The following is a 16,374-nucleotide window of genomic DNA, read 5'->3' on the forward strand; positions in this document are numbered from 1 at the left end:
AGGTTGGCAGGAGCTGGGACAGAGCAAGGGGAGCTCACTCTGCCATGGGGATTTGAACCACCGACCTTCGGATCGGCAAGCCCAAGAGGCTCAGTGGTTTAAACCACAGCGCCACCCGCATAAAGTAACTCACTGCAACTCACTAAATAGCAATTTACCAATAGCAGAATCAACTAATCCATTTATCTTAACAATTCTGTGGCTGAAGAATGGTTCAAGAATGGCACCAATGCCTATGAGTGGGTGGTGATGTTATCAGAGGCCTTCAGGCAGAGGAAGGGATATACTCCCTCTGGAATTCCTTTGTTGTACAGGGGTTGGGATAGCTGGCCTATAACTACTTGTGTAGCTCTTCCATTTACTTTCAGTGCTATCAGGGCAGTATTTTAATAATGTCCATAACAAAAGGTAAGGCAATGTTGAAAAAGCCCTTTTTGTGTTGAAGAAACAAGGATTATATGTTCACTGTTTACTTCTCCATTTCCTGGTGCTGGTCAACTTGTTCTGCCTATAAACTTTTCCTTTCAAAGTGCCCTTCCTGTAAGAATGAATAGCTCTCGTGTAATGGGTGTAGTTCTTTGATTTATGTCTGGGGGCTTTTAAAATAGACATTTCTCAAGAATAGCTTTCTTAGGGCCAAGCAGTAGGCTTCCTTTTCTGCCTTGACAAATGTCAGCTAAACACCTACAATGTAAAGATTTTTCCAGGGATGAAATAATATTTTGTGCTAAGTTTTTATTCAGTTCTGCTTTGAATAGCATTGGGGTGATATTATACTCAGAGCAAAGTAAATTTTAAACACACTTGACGTTTAACAGAAACTAATAAGGCACTCCCTACACAGTGGGTGGCCAGCCTGTGGCATAGCTGACACAGGCTTGTAGCCGTTTGTGTCCATTTTGGACTAGGCTGAAAAGTGCTGTGGACTGGGCCATCGCGTAGCATCAGGCTTGAACTTCAGTTATTAAAATAACTTATAGCCTACCCTTCCACTGCAGCTCAGGGCAGATTGCAACAGTTAAAATTAAATAAATATAAGCAATTAAACAGCTGCAATATAGTAAAACAAAAGGAGAGACAGCAGATAAAACAGCTTTTTTAAAAAAAAAAACCTGGGATCAGTTTAAAAACCTTGTCCTAGCAGGTCAGATCCCTGCTGGAACAAAAATGTATTTGTTGGACCCAGAGGGTCATGACAGACGTAGCCAGCTGAATCTCCCATGACTAGAAGTTCAGCAGCCAAGGAGGGGGCCACTTGAAAGGCTCTATCCCACAGACAAGCCAAATGCCACCAGTACACAAAGAACAGCCTTCTTTCCTCCACCTCCCAAAAAACCTATAAATGGATGGACAGGCTTATACACAAGGAAGCAGCTCCTAAAATACTCTGCGCCCCAGGCTTTAAAGGGAATCGCTAGCACCTTAAATTGTGCCTGGAAACAAACTGCTAACCAGTACAACTGATGTAGTGTGCCAGTGCCAATCAACATCCTTGCTGCTGCATTCTGGGCCAATTACCTGATTTCCAGCCAATCAAAGGCATGAATGTTGTTGCATAGGTACTGTATTGGGCAGTGGACTGGGACACTTGTGATCTTTGGAATCTATTTGTGTTAATGATGTGGCCGCCACAGATCTACACAAACAGAGTAGCTTTTCACTATCAGCTCTGTAAACCCAAGCTGCCCTGGCCCCCTAAAGGCAATATGTATACAGATTTTCCTCTCCTTTGGCCATGCCATTGTATAAAAGTGTTGGATGACTTCTCCGGATTGGGTCAAGATGTAAAAAGACATTTCAGAATGGAGTGGCATGGGGGCGGGATTCAAGGGACAGAGCTGGGGGATGGGGGGCAGAGTCCTATCAGCATTTGCAAAAGCCCGTCTGACTGGTGACCAATTAGTAAGGGAGTTGATCCATTGTGAGATTATTCTTAAATCTTTGTTGCTTCTAAGCAATTGCACCTGTTGCTGAGCCTGGCCTACACTTGCAGCAGCAGAATATGAGTTGGCTAAAATGAACTTTACTATAGGAAGAAGATACTATTTTTGAATGCATTGCCTATGTAAGAAAAAAACACCTCCCTTCAAGTCAAGAAGCAGGCTAGCTTAGAGCCTGTCACCCTGATATGCTAGCCTATTACTTGAAAACAGTTTTTCTTTTTCTTTTTTAAAAACAATAGAGCATACAAAATGGCATTGCTCTCCTGCTGTGGTGAAGTCCATTCTATCTTCTCATTTTATAAGACCAGGCCTGAAGCTTGTGGTAATGAAATGCCTTTTCTTTATTCTCTCTCTGCACAGATCATTTGCTGAGAACTTCCTCAACCAGCAGACCAGCTTCCCTGCCAAGAGTTCCTGCTATGGAAAGTGCCAAATCTATTTCTGGTAATAATTATGCCATGCTAATAAGGCGGTGCTTCAGTCACAGAGTCTTGGTGTGCAATGCCACCAGCTTCTTTTGAAACAGTTTTGTTGGTCTTTTCTGACATAACAGCAGTAAGTAAAGTGGGTAGAGTTCCATATTGACACTGTAGGTGAATCTCGCCCACATTGCAGGGGGAAAGCCGCCTTAGTGACTGAGGGAGGGTTTCCTCTCTCAATTTAAAGGTAAACGCCCTTGCTATTCTTTATGTGCATTTGATGGAAATTAAGAGAATTAAAACTGGCAGTCTAGATTTGTTCCTCATTGCAGCAGAGAGAAAGAGTGCTGTGTGCCTTCATGTTTGTCCTCTGTTACACAGTATGTGATTTTGAATAGAACAGAATATTTTTGTGACTACCCGTGTTCTACAAAAACTAAATCCTTGCAATCAGTCCTCTGTAGAGAAAAATAGTTAGAAGGCTTCAAAATCTGCCTCTTCCAGAGAAGGAGTCCTGACACGTTAGGCCCTTAGAAGATATTCCAAAACTTTGGAACGGTTATATTTAAAAGCAAAAACTCAAGTCATGCTTCTTCAGGAAAAATTAATGCCATCTTTATATTTGATAGATGAGGTTGCTATTGGCGTGATAGAGAACTTAAAAGTTTTGTACAATTCAGTAGAAAATTAGTTACTCATCATCTAGATTTTTGCAAAGGCTCTTAGTTTTCTTTTATGAGAAAGAGAAAGAAATGGTTTCTAAGGTGTTTTTCCATTTCAGTGTCTCGGCGAAGCAGTGAAGAAATCAAGCGGGACATCAGTGCCCCTGATGGAGCATCTCCAGCCTCTCTCATAGCAATGGGGACCACCTCACCACAGCTGTCTCTCTCGTCTTCACCTACAGCGTCCGTCACCCCTACGACGCGCAATCGAATAAGGTACACCTCATTGCTACACAGCCTGTCCTATTTTTCATACAGGGGTATTCTTGCAGCCTTGCCCTTTGGAAGACATCGGTCGCTTTTGCTAGATAATCAGTAAGCTTCCTCTGTAATGGAGAAGCAGCAAACTTCAATGGGTTTGCTCCTCATTTTGGGTAGGTGCATCAGCTGCCCAGCATACCTTTTGTACAAGGAAACAGCCAAGTCAGTCCAAGTCAAGTGGGCCCTTCTGGAAGGCAGGAACTCTCTGGCAGCTGAACAAACAAGTTGATGCCCAAAGCTCACCAGGAAGTATTCCTTCCTTACATCCTTTCCTGCCTCTTTCTCCTCTCCCATTTATGGTGGTCTTGAGTTTGGGGCTGGTACATGGCAGATCCTTGCACTTGCCAGCAAGGCTGCTGATCAAAACCTTCCTTGCTGGAACTGCCTTTGACCACTTCCCTGGACATCACAGGAAAGTAGAGTTGGAAGGGACCCCGAGGGTAATCTAATCCAAATCCCTGCAATGCAGGAATCTGCAATGAGAGGAGTATGTTTGGAGCTGCTGCTTCTGTCTTCCTCCGTCTCCCTTTTGCCTGAGCTGGGCTGCAGATCAGCCTCCATGGACCTCTTTGCACAGCATCACCTGAGCACTGGAGGCAGCTGGATGTGTTGGCGGAGCTGCCTAAGGAGCCCTTGTCTCCTCTTCCCTCCACCTTTTGGAACCCCTGCATGCATGCGTTGGGGGTGGCCAGACCTACTGCTTCAAACGGAAATACCAGTGAACACATCCGGTTTTGAGCAAGGTGTGCATGGAGAATAGAGGTTGCTGTAAAGAGCAACTCTGAATAAGAGCTGCATTGAAGGAGGAAAAGTTGCTTTGTTTATTTCCTCATACTTAAATCCCACCTTTCCCCCCAGTTGGAGAACAGTGTGGCTAACAGTCTGGCGGAACCATAAATAATAGCATGAGTAGCTGGGTTAGGAAGAGGGTGGATTACATTCCAAAGGGTTTCACCTTGCTAAGTGAGGGACATGGGAGAGGCAGAGAAGAGAAAACGAACACCGCTTATTGGCTCTACTGTGAGCTGTTTGGTGACTGTGACAAATATGATTTGTGCGGGGGGGGGGGTGTGATTCAGTACTTCTCCCGCTTAACTCTGTGGTGTGTGTAGGAACTAGCAGTCAAATGACTGAGCTACTTTATTGGGGGGGCATGAAGAGGTGGGGAAGAGGTGTGTGCAAGCAGTTTAGGGAATTTTTTTGTTGGGCAGCTTCAGGTTAAGTTGGAGGCAATTTCTCTCCTCCCCTTCTCCTTTCACTGTTGCCTCTTATTCCCCTGCCAGATCTCCCCCCCCCCCCTTCTGCACTTGGCTTCTTGGCATTTTCATAAATCTTTTAGATCTTTAATTGACCCTTTAATTGGTTGTCTGTCACTGCAGTTCCATAGGTCTGCTGAATAAAACTATTGTTTCAAATTATGTTATCAGACAGTTGCTAGTGGCTTTTTGTGGGGACATGTGCTGACTGTAAAATCTTAGTTGGGTGTCATTTAGGTGTAGAAGAACAGTATAAATGCAAAAGGAAACCTGTTTGATTTGTAATATTTGTTGGGCTTTAAACATTGAAACAAGAATATCCTGTGGATTAGAAGTGTAAATCTAAACAAGGCAGGGAAGGCTTCTAATGCCAATCTGTGAAACTTAATCAGGCATTGGGTTTGGAATTTAGTTGACCTAGCAGACGCATTTAAAAGATTAATATTTGTTGTAAACTCCTTCTCATTGTGTCCACACCGTTCATTTTATTTGTTTCCTGAAACGCTATTTTCAAAACAAAGAACTTGACATAAACTGTGTTCCTTACTGGAATTTAGAAACAAGCCGTACTGTCCTCTCACAGTGTTATGCATGTTTAGGTTTTTGTTTTCTTTTTTTAAAAGAAAAGTCTGACTCAAGGTTCTTTTTTTGTTCTTACTTACAAAGAAGTCTAGTTTTTTTCTTTTTCCTAAATCATATTTCTGTTGGTTCTGCTCTCTAGTCTGCTCTGGCTTAAAAGTGTTAGCATCTGTCTTATATAATATATAGTGTGAAGATAATCTGAAAGATTTCAGTTTTATGTTTCATTCAAGTCTGTATGGTTCCCAGTCCAGATTAGACTTTTTCCTGCTCACTTCACAGTTCATCCCACTTATACAATCTGCAAAATCCAAACCTTGCAATCATGGTCATTTTACCCTACTTCAGTGACCAACCATCTATATAGATAAAGAATAGCAGAAATCATACAATTCTATAGCCATACAATTTGGTCTGCTAACTAAATATAAAAGATCAGGTTCAAAACCCCTCCTCAAATTAATTGTACAAAAGAGGAAAAAAACTTTTAGAAATCAATAATGCACTAGTGTTGTCCTGTTATACATGAAACAATGTTTTTATGAGTATGGAGGTAAAAACTCTTAGACTTTTGGCAAACAGGTGTAAAAAAAAACCTAAGTCAAAGACACACAGTATTCAAAAAAGTGAAGGCACCAAACATTCTCTACTAAAGACATCTGCTCAGAATTTTCCTCTTTTTATTCTAAAATGTTTAAATTGCAATCATTAAATAAAAAAGATACCCACAGTTTCTTAGAAATCTTGCCTAGGCCGTCACTAACTCATTATGAGAAAACCTTTTTAGATAGTCTCATCTCCCTAGAATGTTTCCCCTTTGTTTTCATTTAAACCAATTCGTGAACATTGACCACTAATAATGAACCATATGTTGTAGATATTACTGCAAGTTTATTATGCTTTTTTAATATATATAATTATCATGAGAAGACTGGGTCTATTTATTTGTATCATTTATTATTCCTATGATCCTTGTTTATAAAACCCAGTAAAAAGTTATTTATAAAAAAAAATTAAAAAAAATAGGAGTAGCATCTGCTTCAGACAAATCAGGCAACAGAATGATCAAATTGGAATCTGAGGTATGGCTGTGAAGAAAGCTTTTAAGGCTCTCGTACTGAAAGAAATACATAATTAGGAAAGTTGATGCATCCTTTAAAAAAAATCACTTTAATGCCCAGAGAAAGGCTTTATTTGAAAACGTAGCAGTGCAGAGTTAACATTGTGAAGATCTCCACCCCATGCAGTATGGAACCCCACCTGCAATCTGAAATGGCAGGTTTCACTTCATTGTCTGCCGTGTTTGGCTTAGTTCTCAATGTGAAAGAGTCTTTCCTGCAACAAATGGGAGTTTTGAGAAAGCAGGACCATACTTATGCACAGACCCTGTTCATTTTTCTGTGGAATTATGTCCAGTAAACTAACTGAGGAAGTGTCAGGCTGCTTGAATGCATTGTTTAAACTTCGCTTAAATTGTGCTTCTGAAACCAGTTGTGATTCGTAGAAGCTTTAGGTTTATTTATTTATATTTACATGGTAAGGGCTTCCTCTTCTGGAAATGTGATGTTACAGGAAGCCCTTACCATGTAAGTTCAGTCATTGATAATTCTGCTTCTTTGCTGTATGCAGTCCTGGATCTAAAACAGCCTTTCCCAACCTAGTGCCCTCCAGGTGTTTAAGACTATAGTTTTCATCAGCCCCTGCCAGCAGAGCTGATGCTGCAGTAGAAAATAAGTCTTTTGTGCTGGTTGTAGTAAATGGGAGTTCAGGTAAACATTTGGAGGGCACAAGGTTGGGGGAGGCTGGTCCCAGAGGGTTAGGGTAGATACACAGCTGCACCCAGAAACAGCAGCTCCTTCTGAGTCCCTCCCCCCAGATGGAAAGCATGTACCGTATTTTTCGCTCTATAGGACACACCGGACCACAAGGCGCACCTAGTTTTTAGAGGGGGAAATAAAAATATATATATATTGTTCCCCCCCCCCCAGCCCCGTCAGTCCCTTCTCCCTCCTGGGGAAAAGCTCACAAGAGCTGCGCGAAGCTTGGTGGCTTTTCCTGTCTGCCTCCCCCCTGCATTCGCTCCATAGGACGCACAGACTTTCCCCCTTAGTTTTTAAGAGGGAAAAAGTGTGTCCTATAGAGCGAAAAATACGGTAATGGAAAGCATTATTCAGCATCATCACATGTCAAATGTCCCTGCCTTCACTTCTGTTCGTGGAGTGGAGTGGAGGAGCAGAGCCCTACATGCGGTGATGTCACATCATGCTTTCCTTTACTACCCAGTATTTTTGGGGGGGTGTTGAACTAGGGCTGCTGCTTTCAATGGCAGCCGCATGTCTGCACTAGTTCTGCACTCCTAAATCTTGAAGAAGGTAGTCAGTTGACAGTTAACACTCTGGCTTTGCTTTCCCTTCAAGGTGACATTCCTAGTCGGTTATGAGTTGCAGGGAGATACCATCAGTTTATTTTCTAAATTCATACTAAAGTTCAGTGTGGCTTAATGTTCACATCGTTTGTTCTCGAAGCACCTCTAATTGTGGCTCTGAGGTATTAGAAAAAGGATTTATTTCCCAGCTGTCCTCCTCATGAAGTCTCAATCAAATTAATCTTTTCCCACTGCACAGAGAAGTGTCCGTGGGCTGCTATCCTTGCTTTGGTTATCTACCTGGGAGTTCAGGGCAAGGGAGCAAGCTGACAGGCAGGGGGTTGTTGGGAAATTGATCACTTGTCTCTGTGGGGGTGGCTGAAGTGCTGCTGACATATGCCTGGGAGGTGCCTAGTCTCAGCCTAGCAATGGGAAGACAGAGGGAAGGCCAGAATGAATATAGAACATGGCGCTGCCCACAGAGCACAATGCAGTTTTGATAAGAGCGGAATGATATGGAAGGAACTTTAGCTGTTTTAAAAAAATGTTCTGAACATTCATTTGTATGAACGATGTGAATTTTCTCCTTCACTTCTAGAGAAGAGAGGAAGGACCCTTTGTCAGCTCTGGCCAGAGAATATGGAGGCTCCAAGAGAAATGCTTTGCTGAAGTGGTGTCAGAAGAAAACAGAAGGGTATCAGGTAATGGTTGCTTGTCCTTTCTATAGTGCAAACATGAGAGCATCTGCTAGGAGCACAAGCTGGGCTGCTCCACAGTTCACGGCATCGATCGTGAAGGAACTGGTATGTACTGTCCTGGCAGGAACACAATGCTGCAGGAGCCAGCTCAGCTGTTATTTATAGTCACTCAGTCACTTTGCACAATACAAACGTGTGTGTTCTTCACAGAACAGCTAATCCGTCCATTAAAGCGGGTTAACGGTGCTATCCTGCACATGTCTACTCAGACAGAAGTCCACACTGAGTTCAGTGGGATTCACTCCCAAGTTAAATATGTATAGCAGGGACGTCCAACTCCCAAGAGACTGTGATCTACTCCCAGAATAAAAAACTGGCAGTGATCTACCCGTTTTTTTGGGGGGGGGACACCCAAAATTGTTGACAGGGGGGCAGGTCGAAGTTGTTGAGCTTTTTCTTAGGAGGGCAGGCAAAAGTCGCTCACCAAATGATCGCTATCACCGATAACTCCATCTGCTGTTTTTGCAATCGTGCACAAATGAAGGACAGGGCAAGGGGGCAGGGCCAGATGCTCTTTTTCCCCCGCGAAGGAAATTGAGACAGTGTTTGACTGCTACCTCCCGGGGATCGACTGGTCAACCAGTTGGAAATCCCTGATGTATAGGATTGCAGTCTAAAATGACTAGCTTCCATCTTGCACATTGATAATTCCAAATTAAGAGGAGGGTGGAGAGCGAAATCTTATTCTAGAGTTAAACCTCTTAAAATGGCAATAATATAGTACATAGGAAGAGGACATTTTATTTTAAAGTGCTTTCATATTGCTTTTCATTTAAAAATCACAGGTCTGTGCAGCATAATGTAAAAATTACAATACAGTGGTACCTCCGGTGGCGGACAGGATCCGTTCTGGAGCTCTGGTCAGATCCTGAGGTTTCCACAACCGGAGGGACTGTTTCTGTGCATGTGCGCAGCACAGTAGAGCACTTCTGTGTATGCACGCGCGGTGAAACACTTCCGGGTTTGCAGCTTTCACAACCCGAAGTTTACGTTACCCGAGGGTCATGTAAGCCGAGGTGCTACTGTAAAATCAACACCCATACAATAACTGAAAGGCCAAAGGAAACACATCAGCATTCATTGTCAGCAAAGGGGACTAGGTAGAGCATGATTCCTGCTTCTGTCCCCTGGTATTATATTGCTGGTGTTCTTACTCTGTGTGAGCTCATTCTCCTGCTTGCTGGTGATGATGCAAAAGCAGAGTTTGGCAAACCAATATGGCTGTCCCCTGGGGAAGGACCATAGTTTGGGGGTCCTTGCATGCAGAAGGTCCTAATGCCTGGGGGAAGCTCCTGCTTGAAACCTTGGAGAGCCACTGCCTGTTGGAAGAGACAGCCCTGAGCTCGATGGACCTAGTGGTCTGACTCTATGCAAGGCAGCTTTCTCTGGTCCTATCATATTTGGATGGGTGGCCCACTGCCGTGTCCCCTCATTTATCTGGGCTCCAGGCAGACCAGCCTCCTAAGGAGCCACATGCAATACAAGCATGGCCTCCTTTTAGGGGAAGGGGTGTCAGGCATGTGCTTTGCATGCAGAAGGTCACAGGTTCAATCCACTAAGGCATCTCCTGGTAGAGCTGGGAACGTCACCTTGCTGCCAGTCAGTGCAGGCAATACCGAGCTTCTTGGACCAATGGTCTGACTCTGTGTAAGGCTTCCAATGTACTTACTTAGCTTAATTGTATAGGAAATCTTTGGAATGCAAAGGGCAACCTCTCGGTTCTTAAGTGTTACTTTGCTTTGTCAGGCTTGAGACTCACAATACAGAAGGAAGTTGGAAGGCTACGTAACAGGATGGTGGGGGGACATTAATAGAAAGGCTGTACAATGAGAGAAGCTTGTTTTTATGTAGGCAGAGGGGGCCCCTCCCCTCTCTTGCTTCCTTGGCATCTCTGCACTGACCGAACGGTGCTATTTCTGAATGTAGACCCTCCACGTCCCCCCTTTCCTTCAAAGGCAGGATGTGGGATGCAGCTGAATGAATCGTAAAACTCTTCAAATGGGAAAGCATCTGAGACAGGGCAAGAAGCATGTGACAGTTTCCTTAATTTGTCACGAGAAAGCGCTCCATCCTTTCTATCTCAAGCAGCCTGTGCCAGAAAGATAGTCCTCTTGCTCACATTCCCGGATTCCCTGCATCGACTAAGTCTGGAGGAGAGAGACCTTTGGTCCGCTTGCAAGGAGGGGCAGCTGATACGTGACTTTCAGCATGTGCCGCTCCCCATGCAGGACCACCAGTTTTGGGAGGGGGCCAGAGTTCTAGTCTTAGGACCAGTCTGCCCTTTCTGTGAACAGTCAAATGAGAAAGCTTTTCCTGCGCTCTGCTATTTCATGCCGCAGGTGATGGGGGTTGGCATTTTTGAATGTTCGCTCACAAAGAAACAGAAAGCTAGCATGTTGAGCAGGAGGGTTTAGCCCTAGCTTTACCCCTGATGTGTCACATTTCTGAATACAGGGAGCTAGTCATGTGAGAGTGCTTTCAAACAGCAGTTTCCCACAGGCAGCCTGAAGTGATACAGCCCTGGAAAAGCTTTCCTATTTGATTCTGCTGACTGTACAAAATGGTCCTTAGGCTCCCATTTTGTTGATGTTTGCACTCATCCATGTAACTTGTTTATGTGAGTAATTATTTTTTTAAAAAAAAACCTCCTATAATTCTATTAAAATCAATTAAAATAAAAAGAATGTTTGCAACTGGTCCAGGGGTGGCCTTCTTTTGAAAACATTTTACAGCTGCTTAGAGCTGGTAGTGACATCACTGTCCATGCAGTAAACACATTTTTTTAATGCTCCCAGTAATGACTATACACCATAACATGCAGTCCCTTATTGGGGAGTTATTGTACCTGGGATGGTAGCCATCTTTTTATTTTTGTAAAAAATATTTTTATACCACTATGTCGTAAAAATGTATATCAAAGTGGTTTGCAACAGTAAAACAATGTCCTTGCATGGCTACCAGGGATATTAATGGTATAAGGTGAAAGGTCCCCATTGTGAAGCAGACCACAATAATCCTCAGACTTCCCTGCTAGTTGACAACACAATCCATTTTTAAGAAACTGCCCATGTGCATGGTAGTTGTTGCTTGCTTGCAGGTCTATTTGCTCCCCACTTTAGCATAAGAACATAAAAACATCCGAAGAGCCTGTTGGATCGGGCCAGTAGCCCATTGAGTCCAGCATCCTGTTCTCTCAGTGGCTGAACAGTTGCCTTTAGGAAACCAGCAATCAGGATTCGAACACAAGAGCACTATCCCCTCCTGTAGTTTCCAGCAACTGGTATTCAGAAGCATTGCTACCTCCAGCTGTGGAGGCAGAACACAGCCATTGTGGCTAGTTGCCACAGATAGTCCTCTCCTCCATGAATTTACCCTGTCCTCTTTTAAAGCCATCCAAGTCGGTGGCCATCACTGCCTCATGTGGCAGCGAATTCCACAGTTGCTATGTGAAGAAGTACTTTCTTTTACCTGCCCTGAATCTTCCGACATTCAGCTTCATTGGGCGTCCATGAGCTCTAGTGTTACAAGAGAGGGAGAAAAAGTTTTCTCTATACACTTTCTCCATGCCACGCGCAATTTTATAAACTCCTGTCCTGTCACCTCCTAACTCATCACAACTGTGTCCTTTGTGAGTCCTAGAATCTTGGCCATCCCGCATGTAATGTGTGAACTCTGCTGTCCTGAGCATGCCTGACTGTATCCGAACCAGGTCAAAAGGGCATGTGCTCCAGCTGATCTGTTACTCCCACGGCTAGTAGGATTTATAGCAGCGTGTGGAAGCCTGTTACAATAGAAGGACCAGCAAGAGCACATTTCCTGTCTGAAACAATTCCTCTCTGCAGCACTAAACATAGTAACTAGTTACACTTTCCCAGAATTTTCATTTGCAACATTTTAAGCAAAACTGGGAAGCAGATGTCATAACTTTGTCTGTCACTCTTTTGCCATCTATTGAGAGGTGTATGTGCCTAGGGGAGGGTGCTCTTCCTCTGGATTTCCTGCACCGGGGGGTGGGAGTGGGGGGTGCTGACTAGTTGTCCTGCTTGTAACCCCCCCTTCCAACTCTAGGATTCACTGCACATCGTTCTGTTTGTGATGGGAGCTAATCAATTTATTTTTACCACTGATTTTTAGTGTGTCCAGTCATCTTAAAAAATTGTGCCCAGCAAAGATGATGCCCATCAGCATGCACAATGCTTCTTTTCCAATACAATGGTGCCTCGCAAGACGAAATTAATCCGTTCCGCGAGTGTCTTCGTCTAGCGGTTTTTTCGTCTTGCGAAGCAACCCTATTAGCGGCTTAGCAGATTAGCGCTATTAGCGGTTTAGCGGCTATTAAAGGCTTAGCGGCTTAGCTGCTAAAAGGCTATTAGCGGCTTAGCGGCTTAGAAAAAGGGGGGGGGGAGCGGAAAAAAATCTCAAGACTCGCAAGACATTTTCGTCTTGCGAAGCAAGCCCATAGGGAAATTCGTCCTGTGAAGCAACTCAAAAACGGAAAACCCTTTCGTCTAGCGGGTTTTCCGTCTTGCGAGGCATTCGTCTTGCGGGGCACCACTGTACTCAAGGTTTATTTGGGGTTTTTTGTGGGGAAACCCTTGAAGATCTCTGGCAAATCGGAAAGGAGTAATAGTGATGGCAGAAGGATATTTTACTTAAAAAGTTCTCTTCTGCTTCCCTTAAATTAAAATCAGATTGTTTACAGCATAATGAAATTTCAGCCACATTCATAAAATACTACTTAATTAAACATCTTTAAAGTTGAAACCCAAGTTTATCATTTTTGCTGTACAAAGACTAGGATTGCCTCTATCCTTTGCAGTTGGCCGTTCACACTAAACCATGGTTTGACTTAGCATTATGTGGAAACAAAGGCAGCGTAGCATGAACTATACCACATAGTAAGATTTAGCATCTTAACTTTGTCCAGAAGTGGTTTGGTGCCATGAATTTATCCTAAGGGTGTCAAAGCTCATGGCGGACAGATTTTGAAAAATAGCAATTATTTATATCCTACTACACTTGTGGAAATGCCTGAGTCCTTCTAGAACAGGCATGTCCAAAGTCCATCCAGCCTGCTGTTCAGTTTAATCTACCCCCCAGTTTATTTCCTGGGGTAAAATACTAAAAAAAGCTCAACAACTTCAATCTTAAAACTGGCTATCATGCATGTTCACTTCATTAGATCTGGCCCTCTTTGAAAAAGGTTTGGACACCCCTGTTCTAGAATGATCCAACAGCTACTAGATCAATTTTTCTGAAGCATTCATCTGTTTTTTACATTGCATTGAAATTACATTTTCCCAGCACACGAATCCCAGTTTGTCATTGCTGGTAAAATGCTGTTACTTCCTCATCACAATAGCCCACAAAGTATTAATTTCTCAATCAAAATGGATGTATTTTATATACTTTGCTGACATAAGTGCTCAATTGAGAATGAAAACAACTTAGCAGCCTATTTAGTTGATCTCTTGAGAGGCCTCTCGGCAAAAAGTTAGATACCTCATGCCCTTGTGTTTGAGCATCGTTCAGAGGAAGATAAGACCTGAGCACTTAGTCATAGGTGACTTAGCAAATTGAGAAAACATTGCCGTGGACTGTGGCAAGTTTGTAGCTAGTCAGCATTCCTGCCATAAGCTTCTATTGATGTTGCAACCATCTCTTCAGGACTCCTACCTAAATATTAGTCATCTTTACTTACTTGCACTGTGCTTAGTGTCAGGTTTAATATTTACAGCTGATACCAAATGACAGATTTTTTTACTCGGGGAACTAAAAACCATGTGAAATAGCACCCTTCCCAACTACGTATTTCACAGATAGATCCAAGAATAGTAAATAACTGCTGAGAGTGTAATGTTATTGATTATTACATGGGCACAGAGTGTCCCAAAATTTTGCATCTGATGCATATGACAGTGTTAAGGGACTGTACAATGCTGAGCATTTTCAGTAACATCTATGAGAAAAATATATTCACAGAAGTGTTTACACTTCGTGTTCTTTCTTTCTCTCTGCACCCTTCAGCTATTGATCATTTAGCTGTTTTTACTTAGAAGTAAAACCTCTGTGGTAATTTTAAAATGCTTGTCATGCAACAGCGTTAATTTCTGAGTGCTCGTAAAACTAGGTATAGCTCCCTCCCATAACTAGAGGTGGAAAGGAATCATTTCTGCTGACATGCCAGGAAGAGGTTTAACTTGGAAGCATGTGCAGTCAGAGCAGCATTACCGAGGGAAAATGTCTTGGGTAGGGAAGTAGCAAGTTGTTTTTGAGTTTCCTCCTGGGGGAAACAAAATAAGCTTTTATCTTAGGTTGCTAATGGATCTGCTGTCTTAATTCTTGCAGAATTCTGCTCATTCAAACCAATGCTTCTTAAAAAAATAATCAGGACTCAAAAATCTTCAATTTAACCTGCTTCTCCTCTTGCAAGGAGGGAAGTTGCTATCTCTTTTCTCCTTCTACAAATGTCACTGAGTAATAGAATAAGTAAGCCTCACAGTAGGTTTCTCTCTTACATGTGTGCATATTTCCCTCCCCTCTTAGAATATCGATATCACAAACTTCAGCAGCAGCTGGAATGACGGGTTGGCTTTCTGTGCTGTTCTTCACACTTACCTCCCAGCTCATATTCCCTATCAAGAGCTGAACAGTCAAGACAAGGTGAGTATTATACTGAGTTTTGTTGAATGTAGTTAAAACCATGCTGGAGACCAGAGCCCCTTCTCAGATCCTCTCATGGACCAGACTTGCACTTCTGCCACCATTCTGGTCACCAGCACTCACTGGCAATTGCAATTCCCCATTTGCAGTCCTAGTCACAAGCACACCTTCCTCGCACTTAGTCCATTGTATATTTGTTTAAAAACTTTGTGTGATGTTTTGTTTTTTGCATTCATTCATTGTCTTTGTCCACACATTACTTTAAGTGAGTTAAAAACAAACCCAGTAGAGGGGTGCTTAAAAGAGTTTTGCAAGCCTGTGATCAACTTGCTGGACAAGTCCCTAAGGCAAGATTGTCTTTTTAATTAAAAAAAAAGTTGTTTAGTAGATTTATTTTTGACTCAATGTATTTTTCAGAAAAGAAATTTCACTCTGGCTTTCCAGGCAGCTGAAAGTGTTGGCATCAAATCCACTCTGGTAAGTGTGTGCAAAGTTTAGGGCGATCTGACTAACTTTTACCTGGAAGACTAATTGCTAAATAGGCACATGCAAGGATTGTGCTGTAGCTGTGTGTTTGAAATTACTGTACAAATAAATTCTGGGATAGAAATATCATAACTGAAAACTAGAAGGCTCCTTTAAAGAGAGGGTGTGTGTTTGTGTTTGTGAAAATAAGGCTGGTGCGATTAAATTGCAAAACAAGACTATAAATTAGTGCCCTGCAAGTGCTCTCACTCTCTTGGCCAGACGAGACTCAACACTATATGCATTATTAGACAGCGCACCCTGTTTTGTTTTCCTATTTGGGGAGAGATCATCATGCAGACCACAGTGCACAGGGACATGAGTGTTAGGTTAACCCTTCCCAGCTGTGATCTTTTCACTTTGGCATCCAGTGGGGCAATCCCACAAGAAGGGATTTTGTCATGATTGCAGCTGGGTAAGGGAGCGTTAAACCTGCCCACATACTGCAGTCCCAATGAAAATTGTGGGACCCTGTGCCAGGGCCGGATTTAGGTTTGATGAGGCCCTTAGCTACTGAAGGTCACGGGGCCCTTTATATGTCCAGCTGTCCTTTGTCAACAACAAATTGTCACTGTTTTTTGTGTTGAATATATGCTATATGGTAATTTATGGACCTAATAGGTATCTAAAGCCATAATGGGATCAAAATAAATAAATTATGTATTGCATGAAATCAAATCAGTAGGCATAAGACTCATATCCTTAGTCTATGCTGCCTGATCATCAGTCTACAAGCACTCTTTAATATTAGATAACAGATACAACGACATTCAACTGTGCTGCACTGCAGTCTGCAGTTGCATGCTACATGCTGCCATGCAACCAGTCCATGCAGAATGTAGGCACCCTGTATATAGAAATGAGCAAACCAGTGATATTCTAG

At 42.9% G+C, this 16,374-nt stretch overlaps 1 protein-coding gene across 1 annotated transcript in view; it reads left to right on the forward strand.

Annotated features, from left to right (window-relative positions):
• The window catches only part of SPECC1L (sperm antigen with calponin homology and coiled-coil domains 1 like), a 52,181-nt gene that overhangs the window by 31,868 nt on the left and 3,939 nt on the right, over positions 1-16,374 (forward strand). The window contains exons 11-15 of the mRNA XM_080986202.1: positions 2,304-2,387; positions 3,144-3,300; positions 8,144-8,246; positions 14,850-14,966; positions 15,384-15,443. Coding sequence (XP_080842328.1) covers positions 2,304-2,387; positions 3,144-3,300; positions 8,144-8,246; positions 14,850-14,966; positions 15,384-15,443 — 521 coding nt within the window. The remainder of the gene's footprint in view (positions 1-2,303; positions 2,388-3,143; positions 3,301-8,143; positions 8,247-14,849; positions 14,967-15,383; positions 15,444-16,374) is intronic.

Source organism: Podarcis pityusensis, assembly GCF_964106645.2.
Source record: "Podarcis pityusensis genome assembly, chromosome: 16".
NCBI classification, from domain to species: domain Eukaryota; kingdom Metazoa; phylum Chordata; class Lepidosauria; order Squamata; family Lacertidae; genus Podarcis; species Podarcis pityusensis.